We start from the raw sequence: 20,566 nt of genomic DNA on the forward strand, positions 1-20,566 counted from the left end.
ACGGCAGTCACCTGCAAAGGAGTAGCGGATAGCGCACCAGAGAGCTGGGAAGGTGCGGCCGTTATAGCGTTGGTTATCGAGCCCTACTATTTTTTTCAGGTACACTTGTATCGCTAGCAACAACCCCAGTATCGGTAACTGTTATTGTTGGAGCTAAAGATACCGGTGGAGGTGTAGGATGAATTGGGGAGTCCAGCGAAATCAACATTGGTGACGTAGAACAAACAGCCGCAAAAGTACCACTATTAGTTCGTGCATCGTTTAATTTGCCATATATCGTCTCACTGGAAGTCTCGACACAACCTTGTGTAGATTCTTGTGGAGATTCCTGAGCTGCATTGTTCATAACGTCTTTGGTTAGCCTGTTCGTATTAGTCAACGCGGTTGAAGGGACATTCGTAGGAGGACAGCTTTGCCCCGGATATAAACCAACGCATCAGATTGCTTGTGGATGAACACAAGCGGGCGAAATGGGAGGAGCACCTAAGGGGTTGTAACCTCTCTACCGGTGTGGGTAAACTTTGGTCCACCGTAAAGTCCCTATCGAATCCGACTAATCACAAAGACAAAGTTTCCATCGCCTTTGGCGACAAAGTGCTGTCGGACGCGAAAAAATGCGCGAGCGCTTTCTGCCGACAATATATAATGCATCCTACGGTCGACAAAGATAGACGGAGAGCCAATAGACGCGCACATAAACACAAATTCAGCGCGTCACCAATCACCATCACCGCTAAAGAGGTTGAGGACGCCATTGGTCGTGCTAAACCATCCAAAGCAGTGGGCCCAGACGGCATAGCCATGCCGATGCTTAAAAACCTAGGGAAAGAGGGGTTCAAATATTTAGCGCATGTCTTCAATCTGTCTCTTTCCACCTTTGTCATACCTGAGAAATGGAAAATGGCCAAGGTGGTCCCGCTACTAAAGCCTGGGAAACCAGCTAACATAGGTGAGTCGTATCGTCCGATATCTCTCCTATCGCCAGTGGCAAAGACGCTTGAAGCCATTTTGCTCCCTTATTTCCAAGCAAATTTGCAGCTAGCCCCTCATCAGCATGGCTTCAGAAAACTCCACAGCACTACCACCGCGCTAAATGCCATTAGCACCCAGATAAATTGCGGTTTAAATCAATACCCCCACCATAGAACAGTACTCGTAGCGCTAGACCTATCAAAAGCTTTTGATACGGTCAACCATGGCTCGTTACCTGGAAGGGTCTACCCTTCCCCCATGTCTTAAAATGTGGCCCGCAAATTATCTGGGTGGTCGGCAGGCATCGGTGCAATTTAGAAACGAAACATCAAAACAAAGGAGAATTAAACAGGGGGTGCAACAGGGTGGTGTCCTATCCCCACTTTTGTTTAATTTCTACATATCTAAGCTACCTTCACCACCGGAAGGAGTCACAATCGTTTCCTACGCCGATGACTGCACAGTAATGGCCACAGGCCCAGGCCCAAAGATCGATGCGCTATGCAATAAAATAAACGGCTACCTCCCTGATCTCTCCAGTTTTTTCGCCAGGCGAAACCTGGCATTATCACCGACTAAATCTTCCGCGACCTTATTTACAACATGGATGCCCCAAATGTCGACCATTTTGAACATCCACGTCGATGGCACTACGCTACCGACTGTCCGACACCCCAAAATCTTGGGTGTCACGTTTGATCAGGATCTACATTTTGGTGAGCACGCAGCCGCAATTGTTCTGAGAATTCAGAGCCGTAACAAAATCCTCAAATCCCTCGCTGGCAGTACTTGGGGAAAAGATAAAGAAACGCTCATGACTACATACAAAGCAATTAGCCAGCCGATTACGTGCTACGCGTCACCCATATGGTCGCCAAGCCTAAAAACCACCCACTGGAAGAAACTACAGGCCTGCCAAAATACTGCTCTCAGAATCGCCACGGGCTGTCTTCTTATGTCCCCAGAACACCATCTGCATAATGAGGCGAGAATACTCCCCATCAGGGAGAGAAATGAGATGCTGACCAAACAGTTCCTGTTGAATACCCAGAAACCTGGGCATCCCAACAGACATCTGATTGATGAACCAGCACCGCCTAGGGGCTTAGGGAGTCATCTCCGTAAGCATTTTGAAGAAATACGGCACCTGAGAACCCAGCCGTATGAAGTGAAAAAACACAAGCAGGTCCTTGGTGAACTCCATAAACAGGCGTCGGACTTTTATGCCGGGAATTGCCTGGTGAATCCAGTGCTTAACGAAAATTATCCAAAACTTGCGGAAGAGGAACGCATACTCCCCAGGGAAACGCGTGTCACTCTTGCTCAACTTCGTTCTGGATACTGTAACAGGTTAAACTCTTACCTATCCAGAATCAACCCCGACATACAAAATGTATGCCCCGCTTGGAATGTGTCCCCACATGACACCAACCATCTCTTCAATTGTAATGTGGAACCAACGCCTCTAACACCCCTTTCCTTATGGTCCACCCCTGTTGAAACGGCAAGTTTCCTTGGACTCCCGTTAGAGGATATTGATGACAATTTGTGATCGGTCGCGGCTATTAGGTGGAGCGAGCATTGCTACAACAACAAAAACAAAGTTTCCATCGCCTTTGGCGACAAAGTGATGTCGAAGGCGAAAAAATGCGCGAGTGCTTTCTGCCGACAATATATAATGCATCCTACGGTCGACAAAGATAGACGGAGAGCCAATAGACACGCACATAAACACAAATTCAGCGCGTCACCAATCACCATCACCGCTAAAGAGGTTGTGGACGCCATTGGTCGTGCTAAACTATCCAAAGCAGTGGGCCCAGACGGCATAGCCATGCCGATGCTTAAAAGCCTAGGGAAAGAGGGTTTTAAATATTTAGCGCATGTCTTAAACCTGCCTCTTTCCACCTTTGTCATAACCGAGAAATGGAAAATCGCCAAGGTGGTCCCGCTACTAAAGCCTGGGAAACCAGCTAACATAGGTGAGTCGTATCAGCAGAAGATGGACGTCGATGCCGCAAACGAACCGTAACGGGCGCGCAGGTACTGCAGATAAACCTGCACCATTCTAAGGCAGCCTCGGCTGCCCTAATCTTACGCCTCAGCACAACGTATGAGGACGGACGTCGTTCTAGTCCAGGAGCCTTGTGTCGTTGGCAGCAAGGTCTGTGGACTCTTTTCTAAGGACTACCGGCTGGTGACACCGCCCGTGACAGGTAGAATCAGATCTTGTATTCTAGTAAAGAAAAATCTAGTATTTATTTTACTATCTCTTTTTAGCGACGAGGACTTTACCTGTATTAGCCTCGAGCTACAGGGGCAAACAATCTGGCTGATGTCCGCATATCTCTCGCACGATCGCCCAACTTCTGTGCAGGACCGGCTCTGCAAAGCGGTACGGGAGGCCCACAGTAAAGGGTTCCCGATAATAATTGGGGCCGATGCCAATGCACATTAACAGTAGGGGTGAGTCTCTTTTTGATTCTATTAAAAGTAACAATCTAAGTATATGCAACTCTGGAGACAAACCAACATTCATCACCTCAAACAGGAAGGAGGTTCTAGATGTTACTCTAGTTTCTGGGGCATTCTCATTTTCACTATGCTCTTGCGTACACCGCCTAGGGTGGCTTACAGGAATAGGAGACGTACGGACTGGAACCTTTATAAAAAAGTTCTATCCTCTACTCTCCTAAAGAACGCTTCTCACGGTAGGGCGAGCCTACCGCTAACAACTGATGAAGCGCCTCCTTTAGACACAACATTTGCTTCTCTCGGTGAGCTAGACTCATCGTCAAAAATAGAAGAAGCAGTAGATCTTATCACCAAATCTTGTAACGCTGCCTTCACAGTAGCCTGCCCGGAGATTAAGGTGAGGGGTAAAAAGAAACCCTATTGGTGGAACCAGGAAATCTCCGAGTAGAGGAAAAACAGCAGAAAACTCTTTAACGAGGCTAAGCGCACGGGAATCTGGTCCCATTATAGGGACGCCTTAAAATCTTTTAAGAAGTTAATCCAGAAGGCCAAAAGGAACTCCTGGAAGAACTTCACCAATGACATCGAAGAAGTCTCAGAGGCCAATCGCCTACGAAAGGTCCTCTCCAAAAACCCCATACCTCCAAGCTGCATTCGCACAACGAGCGGAGAATGGGCCGCTTCTAGTACGGAAATTCTCGAAACCCTGATCAGCACTCACTTTCCAGGCTGCAGATCTCAACCATAAATCTTAAACACGCAATCTAACCCAGGGCCATTTCAACCCCTGGACCACATTGTAAGCGAAAAAGGAGTTATCTCGGCAATCAAGTCCTTTAAACCCTTCAAATCTCCGGGAACGGATGAAATATTTCCCGCTGAATTGCAAGCTGCAAGCGATATTATAAGCCCGCTGCTAGCTAAAATCTACAAGGCTTGCCTCAACCTGGTCTATATCCCCACGGAATGGACCAAGGCAAAGGTAGTCTTCATACCCAAAGGAGGCAGGATATCGGGGAACAGCCCAAAGGATTTCAGACCAATAAGTCTGACCTCCTTCCTCCTAAAAGTTCTAGAACGATTGCTGGACGCCTACATTAGACGATCAGCAAATAAGGCACTAATCTCCAACAACCAACACGCCTACTCTAAGGGCAAATCCGTAGAGACAGCTCTACATGCTATCACTACTAAGATAGAGAAGGGTCTTGCCTTTAAAGAATTTACGCTGGGTATCTTTCTCGACATGGAAGGAGCCTCAACAACGTTCTCCAGCAGCGGTCACAAAATCTCTACGTTCACTAGGGGTGGAAGAGCCTCTTGTGAAATTCGTCGAGCTCCTTCTAAACAAGAGAATTATTATCTCTGAGTTGGGCAGCTCATCGTTAATAAGGTATACCAACAGAGGAACCCCCCAGGGGGGCGTTCTTTCTCCTCTACTATGGAACCTGACGGTGAACGCTCTGTTATCTATACTACAGCCCACCGGATGCCAAGTCATTGCATATGCCGACGACATAGCCTTGACAGTTACCGGCAAACACCTTCCGGTGCTTGGCGAACTCTTGCAAATTGCTCTTAATGTAACAAACACTTGTTCTATGGAAAGCGGACTCAGCATCAGCAGTGAAAAAACTGAGATGGTGCTTTTTACCCGCAAACGCAGTATACCGGAATTTACCCTCCCGTCCCTAAACGGGAAGGAAATCAAACTCTCTACCGAGGCTAAATATCTCGGAGTTATTCTAGACAGGAAGCTTGACTGGAAGCGAAATGTGGAGGAACGATCCAGGAAAGCCACAATGGCTCTCTACGCTTGTAAGTCGGCAATCGGAAAAAGGTGGGGTCTCCAGCCACGCATAGTCCATTGGATCTATACGGCAGTGGTGAGACCCATACTCTTCTACGCCGTATGGTGGACGGCACTCGATATCGAATTTAACAAGAGTAAAGTAACGAGAGTGCAGAGGATGGCGGCAATGCTCACCAGCGATGCCCTTCCCTCCACTCCCACCAAAGCTCTTGAAACCATATTATTCCTTCTCCCAACTGATCCATATGGTAGATACTGTGCCTCCTGCAACGCGGCAATGCTCAACGCTATCGAACCATGGAGGGACTGCAGGTTTGGTCACACCCGGATCCTGAAGCAAGTCCCCGAAACCTCCTTGAAATTGGACCATACAACATCGCCCCCTTGCTGGGACAACAAATTTTCCGCAAGAATCCCAGGGAGGAACGAGTGGGCAAACGGCGTGGAGCCGGGATCACACGAAATCTCCGTTTTTACAGATGGCTCTAAACTAAACAAAAGAGTCGGCAGCGGCATATTCTCGGAGAAGCTCAATCTAAGCGAGAGCTTTCGCCTACCTGATCACTGCAGTGTTTTTCAGGCTGAACTCATAGCTATCTGGGAAGCAGCCCGCTATCTTGCTAACCTGCAGGTAACCAATTCTATTTCAATTTTCTCTGACAGCCAAGCTGTCATAAAATCCCTGCAATGCAGTAACACCTCGTCACTAGTGGCATTGAAGTATAGAGAAACCCTCAACAAACCAGCTGAAAATTGCAACCTAAGCATAATATGGGTTCCTGGCCACTGTGACATCTCAGGAAACTGCGCCGCGGATGAGCTGGCTAGGGAAGGCACCAACTTGCAAACAACAACCTCCGCTGGTTGGGCCAGCCCTCCTCTAAACACTTGCAAATACCACCTGCGATCTCTTTTCACGGATCAGGCAAACGCCAGATGGGCGAGGGAACCTACATGTAGTATATCCAAGCAAATCTGGCCTAAGCTGGATGAAAAGAGATCGCGATCGGTGATATTGTTAAACCGTATCCCTATGAGCCCACTAGTGGGCCCTCTTACAGGTCACTGTCTCATGGGCACTCACGGTGCCTATATGGGCCTGCAGACAAATGACTTCTGCCGCAGCTGTAGGGACGAGGAGGAGATAGAAAGCGTCGAGCACTATCTGTGCCACTGTCCCGCACTGTCAAAAACCAGGTACCAATGCCTCCACAGACACTCTTTTGGGTGCCTTGCGGAGCTTGAATCTATAAACCCAAACGACATCTTGCGTTTCATTAGGCAAACGCGCTGGTTTAGCCTCACTGGGGTCTAAACCTTCTTCTTCTTCGAAAGTAGGGTAATAGGAAATAGGGGCCCCCGCGTGGTAGCACAACGGGCCACAACGGCCTACGTGAGTCTTCGCTCGGACAGCGGAGGCAGCCACTCTAACCTAACCTAACCTAGGTGAGTCGTATCGTCCGATATCTCTCCTATCGCCATTGGCAAAGACGCTTGAAGCCATTTTGCTCCCTTATTTCCAAGCAAATTTGCAGCTAGACTCTCATCAGCCTGGCTTCAGAAAACTCCATAGCACTACCACCGCGCTAAATGCCATTAGCACCCAGATAAATTGCGGTTTAAATCAATACCCCCACCATAGAACAGTACTCGTAGCGCTAGACCTATCAAAAGCTTTTGATACGGTCAACCATGGCTCGTTACTGCAAGACCTGGAAGGGTCTACCCTTCCCCCATGTCTTAAAAGGTGGACTGCAAATTATCTGGGTGGTCGGCAGGCATCGGTGCAATTTAGAAACCAAGGAGAATTAAACAAGGGGTGCCACAGGGTGGTGTCCTATCCCCACTTTTATTTAATTTCTACATATCTAAGCTACCTTCACCACCGGAAGGAGTCACAATCGTTTCCTACGCCGATGACTGCACAATAATGGCCACAGGCCCAGGCCCAAAGATCGATGCGCTATGCAATATAATAAACGGCTACCTCCCTGATCTCTCCAGTTTTTTCGCCTCGCGAAACCTGGCATTATCACCGACTAAATCTTCCGCGACCTTATTTACAACATGGAAGTCCCAAATGTCGACCATTTTGAACATCCACGTCGATGGCACTACGCTACCGACTGTCCTACACCCCCAAATCTTGGGTGTCCCGTTTGATCAGGATCTACATTTTGGTGAGCACGCAGCCGCAATTGTTCCGAGAATACAGAGCCGTAACAAAATCCTCAAATCCCTTGCTGGCAGTACCTGGGGAAAAGATAAAGAAACGCTCATGACTACATACAAAGCAATTGGCCAGCCGATTACGTGCTACGCGTCACCGATATTGTCGCCAAGCCTAAAAATCACCCACTGGAAGAAACTAAAGGCCTGCCAAAATACTGCTCTCAGAATCGCCACGGGCTGTCTTCTTATGTCCCCAGAACACCATCTGCATAATGAGGCGACAATACTCCCCATCAGGGAGAGAAATGAGATGCTGACCAAACAGTTCCTGTTGAATACCCAGAAACCTGGGCATCCCAACAGACATCTGATTGATGAACCAGCACCGCCTAGGGGCTTAAGGAGTCATCTCCGTAAGCATTTTGAGGAAATGCGGCACCTGAGAACCCAGCCGTATGAAGTGAAAAAACACAAGCAGGTCCTTGGTGAACTCCATAAACAGGCGTCGGACCTTTATGCCGGGAATTGCCCGGTGAATCCAGTACTTAAAGAAAATTATCCAAAACTCGCGGTAGAGGAACGCATACTCCCCAGGGAAACGCGTGTCACTCTTGCTCAACTTCGTTCTGGATACTGTAACAGGTTAAACTCTAACCTATCCAGAATCAACCCCGACATACAAAATGTATGCCCCGCTTGCAATGTGTCCCCACATGACACCAACCATCTCTTCAATTTTAATGTGGAACCAACGCCTCTAACACCCCTTTCCTTATGGTCCACCCCTGTTGAAACGGCAAGTTTCCTTGGACTCCCGTTAGAGGATATTGATGACAATTTGTGATCGGTCGCGGCTATTAGGTGGGGCGAGCATTGCTACAACAACAACAACAGTAAATGCAAAAAGAATAACGAGTGACGGCTCTTATTATATTTATCCTTTTTGGTATTACATATATGCTATGGTATGTGCATTGAAGAAAACGGAGTTATTAGGCATATTTGACCGGCTGAACGCACAAAAGCCGTCTTGAAGATATTTTTTGGTTTTTATAAGATACGTGAGTTTAAATCAAACCGGAAGCTTGGTATTTAACGTTAGATTTCACTTTAATTGTATTATTGTACTAAATCCAGTGGTGAAGTGAGAGATTCGTTACACATTTTATAAGAAAAGGGGCAAGAAAGTTACTTCAGGAATATATCTAACAAAAAAGCGTTTAGACTCGTAATTGAGGAGAGCAACCTCCCCAGGGAAACGCGCGTCACTCTAACTCAACTTATATCTGGATTCTGTAATAGGTTAAACTCCTTACTTTCATCCGACATACCCAATGTACATATGCCCTGCTTGTAACGTGTCCCCACATGACACCAACCACCTTTTCAATTGCAATGTGAAGCAAACGCCTCTAACTCTCTTATCTTTTGGTCCAACCCCGGACTCCCGTTAGAGGATATTGTTGAAAATTTGTGAGTGATCGTACCTACTGGATGGAAGTAAGGACTCCTACAACAACAACAAACGACCTGAAAACGTTTACCCCGAACGTCAAAATCAGTAAAACGAAGCGGAAGACCATAGAGCCAAACTCTCAACTACTGAACCAATTTGCAAAACCGAATGGGTTCTTAAAGGGGCATGGTTCGCACTTTGGTACTACTACTTATATTAATAATAATAATAATAATAATAATGATAATAATAATAATAATGATAATAATAATAATAATAATAATAATAGTTATAATAATAATAAATCTTTTGTTTCCCAACCGTAAAACGTCAACCAAGTCGCGAACGGTAAAGATGCCAAAGAGAATTTTGCAATACAGCTGAGGTAGGAGTAGCATTAAAGTTTTTGCAAAAAAAAAATAACAAGCAGAAGGGGCATGATGCCATCAGGCCCACATAAAGGAAGAGCACTCATGCAGATCAAATGTTAATTATTATTATTATTATTATTATTATTATTATTATTATTATTATTATTATTATTATTATTATTATTGATTAGGTACTGGTATGAATATCAGAACTAACTAAAAGAGCATTGGCTACTCAGGCCATCAGCTCAATTTTAATGATTAATTTGTTTTTTTTTTTGTTAAGATTTTGGTTCCTTAAATAATCATATCTATGATTTTGATGAATTTTGCAATTTTTTCAATATTTTCCTGGCTAGGTGTATTTAGGATGCTGTTTAAGTTGTCCGTGTTGAAAATTTAAGTCGTCAGCGTAGATGCAGTGGTTAACGCTTTTGTGTTTTTGTATGATATGGCTTATTTCGTTAAATGCGATTGAAAATAGCAGTACTGAGAGGGGTGACCCTTGCGGAATCCCGTTCGATAGAGGGTATAGTTTGGAGTATGTTCCATTTACTTTGACTCTGATTTTTCGGTTCTCCAGAAATGATTTGACAAAGTTGAATATCTTGGGTCCAATTCCCCACTGGTGAAGTTTGTCCAAGATGATATGAGCTCCCACTTATCAAATGCTTTTTCGAAGTCTAAGGATAATATCGAGATGTGGTTATGTGAAGATAGCATTTTAGCCACAATATAGTCGATGTGTGGCAGAGCATCGGTGCATCCTCTTCCTGGTCGGAATCCGACCTGGTTGGATGAGATGAGCTTCTTTGCCTCTGTAAACCAAACTAGACGTGCAGCGACTATTTTCTCAACTAATTTCGACAAACACGAGATTAGAGAGATAGGTCGATACGATTCTAGAAGATTGACGGCTTTTTTTGGTTTTGCGATCGGAATAATGGTTGCCGTTTTCCAGTTTTGGGGGATAATTCCCGATTGGAAGATATTATTGTAAAGGTCCAAGAGCCTCGTTTTTGTGGCAATACTGAAGTGTTTAATCATATTGTATGAAATGCGGTCATACCCTGGAGTTTTTTCTTTAGTACTTTTTAGAGTGTAGTACATTTCGTCCATTGAGATATTGGTTTCCATTTTCATTGCTGTTGGGTTGGTGATGTTGTTAGGTGTTATATTCAACGATTTGGCTTGATTAAATTCATCTGGAAAATTGGTGTCATTCGAATATTGGGACCAGTTGGATGCAAAGAGATGGGCTATTGTTTGTGGTTCGATTGTTGTTCCTTGTGGAGTTTGAATTGCTGCTATTGTTGATTGTGTGTGCCGATTTGTAAGTTTTCGGACTTTATTCCATAATTCTTGTGAAGATGTGTTTATGTTTATACTTTTTGCGAAGTCTTCGAAGCTAGATTTTTTTGCTGTTTTCATTTCCCTCCGAAAAGCTGCGTTTCTTTTTTTGTACACGAGAAGATTCTGTTGCGTTGGAGATTTCTTAAAGGATTCCCATGCAATAATTTTTTGTTTTCGGAGATCTGCAAGGTTGCTGTTCCACCAAGGGACGTGATATCTGGCATTATGGGAGGATTGAGGGATCGAAGCATTGGCTGCTGTGCGTATTGCTTTAGTAATATGACTAGCTTCTTGATTTATGTTACTAGAGGTTGGTCTTTTCGAAAGTTCTTCATCCGCGGCGTTGCTAAACTTCTCCCAGTCAGCAAACTTAAGTAAAATTTTTTTATCGGTGTATTGTTTTTTGGTGGTTTGTGTCAGTTGAACTGTAGTGACTATTGGAAAATGGTCGCTGTGGTACAGGTCGTCTAAGACATTCCATTTCGTCATCGGAAGGAGGCTAGCTGAACAGCATGTGATATCGACATGCGTGAGTGTCCCGTGTGTAGAAAGATGTGTTAGTCTGCCGTCATTTAGATAGAAAAGGTCCGTTTGGTTCATAATATGTTCTATAATTTTGCCTCGATTGTTGTATGTTGGTGAACCCCATAACGGATTCCAGCTGTTGAAGTCCCCTAAAACGATTATTGGTGTTTGAATGGTATTGAGTAAATCTATTACTTCTTTTGCGGGAATTTGTTCCGCTGGTGGAAAGTAGCATGATATTATGGTAAACTTGATATTAAGATTGACTTCGATGGCTATAATTTGTAAATCGGTTTGTAAGAAGATTTGTTTATGTGGGATCTTGGCTTTTATAAGCACACCTACACCCTGTTTGCCTGTTGTATTGGCAGATGAGTTTTGAAAATAGGAGTCGTATCCACGAAGAGGGAATGGGGTAAAGTTGTATTTGCACTGTGTTTCTTGCAGTGAAACGAGTGACGGAGTTTGCTCCTTTACTAGCAGGTTAAGTTCGGAGATGTTGTTGAAGTATCCTTTTATATTCCATTGTACGATTTTAAAATCCATAATGTTTATATTAATTTTAATTGATATTTTTTTTTGGTGTTTTAATTTTTTTTTTTTTATGGTTTTTTGTTTTTGGTTTAGTTTTAGTTTGTTCTTTGTGTTTTAAATTTACAGTTGTGGTTCTTCTTCAGTGTCTGAAACAGGCAAGAAGTAGTTATTTTCATTTAATAGTTGTTGTGTTATTTGAGTGAGAGGAGATGACGGTAAGTTTGTTTGTGAAGTTATTAGCGATTGGTTGGGGGTTTGCATTATATATGTCTCTTGATCAGAGTATGAGAGTGCCATGTTGTTGTTGGTATTGTTTAGAAGCTGTTGTGGTGCGTTGGTAAGTGGGTATGTTTGTGATTGGTTGTTGTGAGTGTAAATGGAACAGGTTGGTAGTTCCTTGTTGGTATTTTCTTTTTTTTTTTTTTATATTATAGTGGAGGTTGTATTTGGTCTGTTTGTAGTAGAGTTATTATTTTTTGTGGAGTTATTTTCAGTCGTTTGAGATCTTACTATTTTGTTTGAATCAGTTCTTGCAGGCGATGCGGGGCGTTTTTGCGTTGTAGGTTTTTGTACCGTTTTTTTTTTTCTTTGTTTTTGGGTTTGTAATGTTGGTATATGATGGTTGTTGGCTTTGTGTGTGGGTTTGTTTTTCATTGTATTTGCGACGGGCTTCGCCCATAGAGCATTTTTCTAATGTTTTTATTTTTAATATTTGTTTAGTTTCTTGGTATTTAGGGCAGATTTTGTCGGAGCAGGCATGTTGTTGCTCGCAGTTGGCGCTTTCTATCCGTGTGCAGTTATGAGGAGAGTGGGGTGGTAGGTTGCAGCTTTCACAGGCAGCTTCGTTAGGGCATTTGTTTATAGTGTGGCCCAAAAGTTGACACTTTTTACAGCGCATTGGGTTTGGAAAATATGGTTTTACTTGTACCTTGTGCCATGCTACGTCGAGGGTTTTTGGAAGGTGATAAAGATCAAAGTTGACGACGATCTGTCCGGTGGGTCCAGTTTTTCCATCCTTGGTTCGCGTAAATTTATATATACTAGAAACTCCTTGACTTTTGAGTTCTTCCACTATCTCTTCTTCTTTTACTGGGATGAGACATGGTGCATATATTATTCCTTTGATGGTGTTTAAATTGTCTTGCAGTTTAACCGTGATTGGGCAAGTATTTAAGAGGAATTTTGTATTTAAGAACTTTTCAGCAATTTTAGAGTTCCGAGCTAAAACAAGGAGGGAACCGTCTTTTAATTGTTTTATTTCATATATTTGGGTTGATATATTATCAACACCCTTTTTTAATACGAAAGGAGATAGTTTGGCTAATTCACCGTTGTTTGATGTTATTATTATGTATTTTGGTTGGTTGGGTGTCGTGGTTTTTGGTTTTAGTGTAGGGAATGTGTATGTGTCTGATGTATCCATTTCACTCAATATTGAGAAACGGTTTGCAGTTTTGTCGGACGGATCAGGTGATGGCCGCATTTTTGTTAAATCGAAACGGTACGAGGTGTATTGTTCTTATAATTCTTTTTTTTTTTATATATTCAAGAATAATAGAGACTATGTCAGTTTGTTTTTGTTTTATTTTCACTGTTCACACACTACTATGAGCACTTGTATGCGCGTCCGAACTCGTTGAAAGCTGGTCGGTGACTGAAATGTTAATTATATTTACCTACTATACAAACGCTTTTCTTGTTGAGAAATAAAATCATGAAAAGGTAGAAAGAGCCTATTGGGCACAGGCGTAAAAAATGGTTAGATAAACGTTACGGAAGTAAGTACACAAGTTTTTGCGTCGCCATAAAACCGCATATTTAGTATTTGCCAAGAAATTTAAATTTTGGACATCAATGTGCCCAATGGAAGGTAAAAAAATATTTTTAGTGCGTTGTTAAGTTTGTATTACCTAAATGTCCCAGTCATATTAAGGACGGCAGTACTAGTTACAAATTTGGTTTCTCTGGAGAACCAAGTATTAATAAATATAGTTTAAAAAAACGAAAAACACGAAAATATGGTGCCTTTTTAGTATCTACAATCCACTTAGATGTTTTATGTTGATACCACTGTAGCACAGAGGTTCGGGTCTCCTCTCAATAATTGCCGCTAGAATATCTAGCTCCCCTTTCGCGCCTAGCCTATAGAGTTACAAACAAGCATACGTACAAGTGAAGCCAATACAAGCATCATAATAAAAAGGATAAAAACAGTTAAGATTCAAGTGTATCCGCTTTTTGTTGTATATTATTCTCCTGATATGGACCATTATTAGCTCATTTTCATCTTCTTGATAAATTGCGAAAAATAGATGCGTTTAGTAACTTTATAATTTACCTATACTTCCTAACGGAACAGGTGCCGGTGCCGGGCGATCATTGTCTCTGGGATTAAAATGTGGACGTTCACGTTCACGTTCACCTCCTCTATTCCGGCTAAAATTGTTATAGCGATCATTACCACCATCTCTACTTTGAGCACCAAAACTTCCTTCCCGTTGATTGCGATCATGACTTCGATCATAGCGATCATCATTGTTAAAATTTCCATAACGACCACGATTCGCTGGACGATCTAACATGTTTTGTTGTGAAGAAAAATAAAATTAATACATTATTAGCTTTAACAAGTTTTAGATACGTTAAAATTAAACATTTTTCTGCGTGATTTTTTTTTTTTTGTTTTCGCCAAAAAGATACTACGCATACGAGGTGTGGATTTGGAAGAGGCAAATATACGGGTGATGTACGTATAGGTGTATGTTGTGAGGCAAAGCTGTAATAAGGATATTAAAAAAAATAACACGAATAAAGTAATCTTAAAATTAGCTTTTTTTACACAGCACAGGTAGATATTAAGAATGTTTAGAACTTAAAATTTTATGTATTCTTGTTGGGTGTGTAACATAATACAGAAAATCGAAATCCCGAAATTCAAAATGTCGACATTCAAAATGCAGACAAATCAAAATACTGACAAATCGAAATGCAGACAAATCAAAATAAAGATAATTTAAAATACAGACAAATAAAAATGCAGACAAATCAAAATACAGAAAAAACAAAATTCAGACAAATCTAAATACGGACAAATCCAAATGCGAACAAATCCAAATACAGATAAATACAGACAAACCAAAAAATGGTATCTTGTTGCTCCCAAAATCTGATTCTTCTATTAAGAACACCTTTCTGCGTAGGCGGCTACGCGATCCACAGTATTTCTACCCAGAAGACCTTTGCGCGAAGGCGGCCTTCGGCCGCGTTTCAAAAAAATAACCCTTATCCGATCCAAAACCGGCTACACGTTCCCCAGTATTTCTGCCCATAATATCTTTCCGCGAAGGCGGCCTTCGGCCGCGCTTCAAATAAATAACCCTTAGCCGACCCAACACCGGCTACGCGATCCACAGTATTTCTGCCCAGAACACCTTTCCGCGTAGGAGGCCTTCGGCCGCGCTTCAAAAAAATAACCCTTAGCCGATCCAACACCGGCTACGCGATCCCAAGTATCTCTGCCCAGAACACCTTTCCGCGTAGGCCTTCGGCCGCTCTTCAAATAAAAAAACCCTTAGCCGATCCAACACCGGCTACGCGATCCCCTCGCTGAAAATATTTACACATATATAGGTTTATCTTCACTTATAAGATACAAAATATTAATTGAAATAAAAATCCATAGTCCTGTAATGGGTAATTCTTTACTACATCATGACACTGCTAATACGCGTCCAAAAATATCGAGAGAGGTATCAAACGACGCGTCTTGACATCAGTATTTATTAATCCGACGGCGGAAATTAAAAATTTTAACTCATTCAAAAGATATTGACGAAAAACCGAAAAAAGAAGCGCGGGTACCTCCGAAACCGGGGGTGGTATCCATAGTATTTTTGCGCAGAACATCTTTCTGCGTTGGCGGCCTTCGGCCGCGCTTGTAAGAAATAACCCTGGGCTACGCCGTGCCAAGTCCGGGTGTGTGGTATAACCGTGGCTACCGCCACGGCGATGTGCGTTCACAATTTTTTTTTGTGGGTACAAATTACAACAACCACATGAAAACCGCCAACTTCCACTGCAACTTTTACGCGTCTTTTGACACCTCTCTCGATATTTTTTTACGCGTATTAGCAGTGTTATGCTGTCGTAAAGATTTACTCTTTAATATATGTACTTATTAAAGAAATCACATTTATTTTTGAACGGAGAGTCTAGGAATTTCTGTATTATTCTGTATTTTGATTCGTCTAAATTAAGATTTGTCTGCATTTTGATGTGTCTATTTTACGATTTGTCTTAATGTTGGTTTGTCTATATTTTGATTTGTCTGTATTTTGACTTGTCGGAAATTTTGAATTTTTTCTTTATTTTGGTGTCTGGGTCTTGATTTTCGACATTGTGAATGTCTCCCATTCTTGTTCATATACATTAATATGTACGATAAAGCAAACTTAAGTTGATTCAAATTTTTTGGACAGCAATTATCATTTACCATTATATCCTCTATTCATGCCACCACCACCACCGCTGGCGCCGCCTCCGCCGCGATTTCTATCGTTGTGGCCATAATTATCATTGTACGAACCTCTACTATCGCCGCGATTACCAACGCCACCACCACCACCACGAGAATATTGATGATTACCACCCGCTGCACCTCCTTGTCTAGGCGGACCACGTTTATTGAAACCACCGCCGCCGCCAGCTCCGCCTCTGCAAAAATTAAATGACATATTTATCAATCGCTAAATTTTTGTTATTTATATGTATGTATGCAATTACGTACCGATCGTTTTTCCTGCGATCGGCAATATCAATTCTTAAAGGTGCCGATAAGTCATCCAATTTAATGCGTCCATCACATTCCAAAGCCCGCTCTAGATTGTCTAAAGTCTCGAATTCAACATAGCAAAATCCCTTGAATTGATCAGTCTCACGGTCTTTGACCAAACGTACATTTTTTACTTCAAATTCTTGAAATATTTTAATGACATCGCCTTGAACAAGTCCCTGTGGCAAGTTGCCGACGTAAGCAATGAATGGGGGCTCCGTTGGAAGTTGCTTTCCTGGACGATCTCCAAAGTTTCTTGAAAATAGAAATACAATATGTTATTTTAAAAGCTTTTACTTTTTTTTATAAATTCAGTATGAGAGCGAATTTTTCCAATCTTTATTTGGATATAAAATATTTTCTCCGTTCGCTTATCGTTTATAACATCAGGAAATTATTTTGCTCTAGAGTTATGGGTTGCCTTGTCAATCTCTTCCACTCCTTTATTTCGGGATACTCGATGGGTTGAGCCTAAAAGGTTTAATGTGGTCATATTAAATCGATTCTGAGATGGCGGGCTAGCACCTTAATGGTAGTTGTTACCGGAACGTACCGGATATATATCCGGCAAAGGACTTCAGCATTGATAACGCTCCCCAACGGCTACAACAACAACAGAAGACCTTCTGAATACCTGACTGTGAACATATAAGTTAGGAGAGACAACCTTTTTTACTACATATCGCCCAATCAGGTGGTGACAAGAATTTGTATGAATTTTGAGGATTTCGCCTGATTGGCTTCATTGGCGAATAACTTTATGAGTTTATATCATTATCTCTATAGCCACATGTATATCAAAGCGTTCGTAACATTTAGGGTATTTACGGATCCATAAAATTTTACCTAATTTGAAACACTTTAATCAAAACTAAGGCTCATACTTTGCCCAGACAAATACATTTCATAGGACGTGACTGGTTATAGCCATATCGGCGTCACCCTAACCTTTACCAAAAAGGATTGATATATTAAGAATCACAATATATATTAATATAAAGTTCTTAAAAATGTGTAGAAGGTAATTTTCCCGCCGCCAATCAGATACATTACAAATGAAAATCGAACTGACGTATCTTATTATATCAATCCTCTTTGCCTTTTCCAAAGAGGATAGAAATGGTGCGACGTCAGCTATCCAACCACAACCTAAGCAGAGATGCGGTGACGTCGGCCAAATGCCGACTGCGTTGCGTCTTTTTGACATTTAAAGACATTCGCCGTTTTTGCACATGCTCCACACTCGGATTGTACATTCCCCGAATAAAACCTATAATATACATTTAATTTTATATTGTCGGCAATATTATTAACTTTATTTAAATATTTGCAATTCCCCGCTCATTCTCACTTATTTCTGTGTCTAATTCACTCATATATGCTGCTTAAATTAGCTACTGATGTACATCATTTCCTACACTAATTCGCCGTGTTCAACGAAGACGTCGCGTTTTCTCTACTGGCTACTGCCCGTCACCAGTGAGAAAATATATCAATTTACTTGCTTTCGATTTTAGTCATCATTTTAACACTTTGTGAATATTTTTTTTGTCTTGTATCACAGCAGAACATTAAAATGAACTTTTAATAAATTTAACAGAAGAAATTTGTGCAAAATTGTCGATTTAAAGAAAATATTTACCTAGCGTGATCAAAACCACCTCTTCCAGCCATGTTTTATTTTTTCAAAATGGTCTAAGCGAAAGATGTCCGTCCGAATTTAGGCGAATTTATTTTCTGCTTTACTCGACGTTTTCGCTCTGTTTGTGTTTATGCAAATGTGTGCGTCCAAAAACTGGTGTTATCTCCTTTTTGCAAGCAAATTACCAAACCAAAACAAAAGTTACAATGCCGAATTTTAATTGGCAACACCTTCGCATATACCGGCCGCTCTAAAAGAAAGGCCGTCGGCGCAAAAAGAATTGAAATTACGTGAATGCAAAAGTCAAGTTCAACGAATGCAGTATTTTTAGTTGTTTACAACTTGCCTTGCGGTCTACTTTGGGCGTGTTTTATTCTCACAGAATTTTTTTTTCGCTAATCTGCACACTACTTACATTTACAGCTTTCGCGCAAAGCGCACGTCAAATTTTGTTATTTGTTTCAGCGTAATTTTGTTGATTTTAGTGGCTATTGTTGGGAAGGAAAAGGATGGTTTGAATATGGAAAAATTATTTTATTTGGAATGAAATACGTCTGAATTGATTAATATGGCGACACAATTAGTGACGGAAACATTTTAATTTTTATATCTTCGATTTTGTTAGAACCAAAGGGGGACCATACAAGGTAATATCAGGGCGATATACAATTTCAAACTTACACACATACTCCATTCATTTTGTTTTTGGAAAATTTCTTATAATTCAGGACATTGTGAATTCATAGAAGTGGCAAAAGCGTTCACAATAGTAAACAGCCTCGATCACCTGTTCAATCGCTGTTCGATTACTAAAATCATTTGCTCAATAGTGTTTTTTCAAACATTTGTAGACGACTGGTATATTGCAATGTTAACATATTTTAAATTGTTTGCCCAACTAGCTGCTCACATTTTATTTATTAACTAGATTTTATCTGATTTTCTGTATACACAATTTAAATAAAAGCTGAATTGAAACACAAAAGGGCAATTCATGGTAAGGACATATGGCAATGGAGCAATGGAAAGATTTTTCACTTGTATGAATTCACAAAGATTCAAGACGAGGGCAAAGAGGATAGATATATCTATCCTCTTTGACGAGGATGGCTGTTATGATTAATTTCCCGCCAAAAATTATTACAAAGAGTTCGGGCAAAGAGGATAGATTTCAGCGGTCAAAAATTTCGGAAAGAAACGAATAGCCAAAGGCGAATTCAGTATAGGTCAAGGCGAATTCATTACAGGTGGTGTTATCCCATCAGCTGATTGCTTCTTCTTGATAATTTTCCATACAAAGCCTTGTACAACAATATGTCAGTTAATCGAAATCAATGAAAATTTTCTTTTGGCTTGACATTCTTCTGCACGGCGAATGGGCTGAATTCGCTTTGCCACCACCCAAGGCGAATCTATACTAGGTGGTGCAAAGCGAATTTAACCAATTCGCCGTGCTGAAGAATGTTAAGCCAAACGAAAATTTTCATTGATTTCGATTAACTTACATGGTGTAGTACAAGGCTTTGTATGGAAAATTATCAAGAAGAAGCAATCAGCTGATGGGATAACACCACCTGTAATGAATTCGCCTTGGAATAGCCAATTGACGTCTCTTACATATTTATCCTCTTTGGTGCGGGCACTCTGCATAAAAAATGTGTAGCTTTAAATATGTAAATATATTTAATACCAAAATAAAAATGCACCATGGGTTCAACGCAACTATATGAAGATATGGATTGTGACTCGGCCATCAATCGACAATGCAGCAAATAACTGAATACGGTCAAAATATCAATTTCGGAAATGGCAAAGTTAGTGAATGGCGCTACAGGAAAAGAGGATTTCCTGTGGTTTGAAATTGAGTCTTACAAAAATAAACCTATTGAAGACAGTTAATTCTACGGAATTCTATGCGACAGCATGACACTTAATACGTGTCCAAATGTCGGTAGTGGTATCAAAAGACACATTTTTGATCCAGGACGTCTATCGTTGAATCTCATTTTATATATTGGCCAACGATTCTATTTACAATAGCTGATTCAAGGATAAATACGTTGCAGAAAAAATAAAATACGGTAATGCGATTTATTTTAAAGAAGCGTTTTGATACTCCCATACAAGAGCTACTAAACAGCTTGAACTGGCTTAGTGTAAACCAGCTTGTGTCATATTATACTTTGAAATTCATACACAACATGAAATTAGGAAACCTACCAAATTATCTAAATGATCGTGTAAAATACAACAACGATGTCCATAACTATAACACAAGAAACAAAAATAATTTCCACTTGCCAATTGTAAAATCCGAATTTGATAAAAAGAGTATATATTTTGAGGGATTAAGAGAATACAACGAACTTCCTAGGGAGTTAAAAGATTGTAAAAATATGATAGAGTTCAAGAGGCTATTATA

The 20,566-nt window shown here is 41.3% G+C and overlaps 1 protein-coding gene across 2 annotated transcripts in view; it reads right to left on the reverse strand.

The window, feature by feature from the left end:
- eIF4H1 (eukaryotic translation initiation factor 4H1) overlaps positions 1 to 18,319 on the reverse strand; it is a 41,351-nt gene extending 23,032 nt beyond the window's left edge. Inside the window, exons 1-4 of one of the 2 annotated variants that reach the window (XM_067781790.1) lie at positions 18,145 to 18,319; positions 16,458 to 16,757; positions 16,164 to 16,384; positions 14,010 to 14,246 (exon numbers count right to left, since the gene is read on the reverse strand). In XM_067781790.1, the coding sequence (XP_067637891.1) occupies positions 14,010 to 14,246; positions 16,164 to 16,384; positions 16,458 to 16,757; positions 18,145 to 18,176 (790 nt within the window). In that variant the 5' untranslated portion in view covers positions 18,177 to 18,319. The remainder of the gene's footprint in view (positions 1 to 14,009; positions 14,247 to 16,163; positions 16,385 to 16,457; positions 16,758 to 18,144) is intronic. The other variant, XM_067781791.1, reaches the window with a different exon arrangement.
- Between the last annotated feature and the right edge of the window lie 2,247 nt (positions 18,320 to 20,566).

This window comes from Eurosta solidaginis, chromosome 4, assembly GCF_040869045.1.
Source record: "Eurosta solidaginis isolate ZX-2024a chromosome 4, ASM4086904v1, whole genome shotgun sequence".
NCBI classification, from domain to species: Eukaryota; Metazoa; Arthropoda; class Insecta; order Diptera; family Tephritidae; genus Eurosta; species Eurosta solidaginis.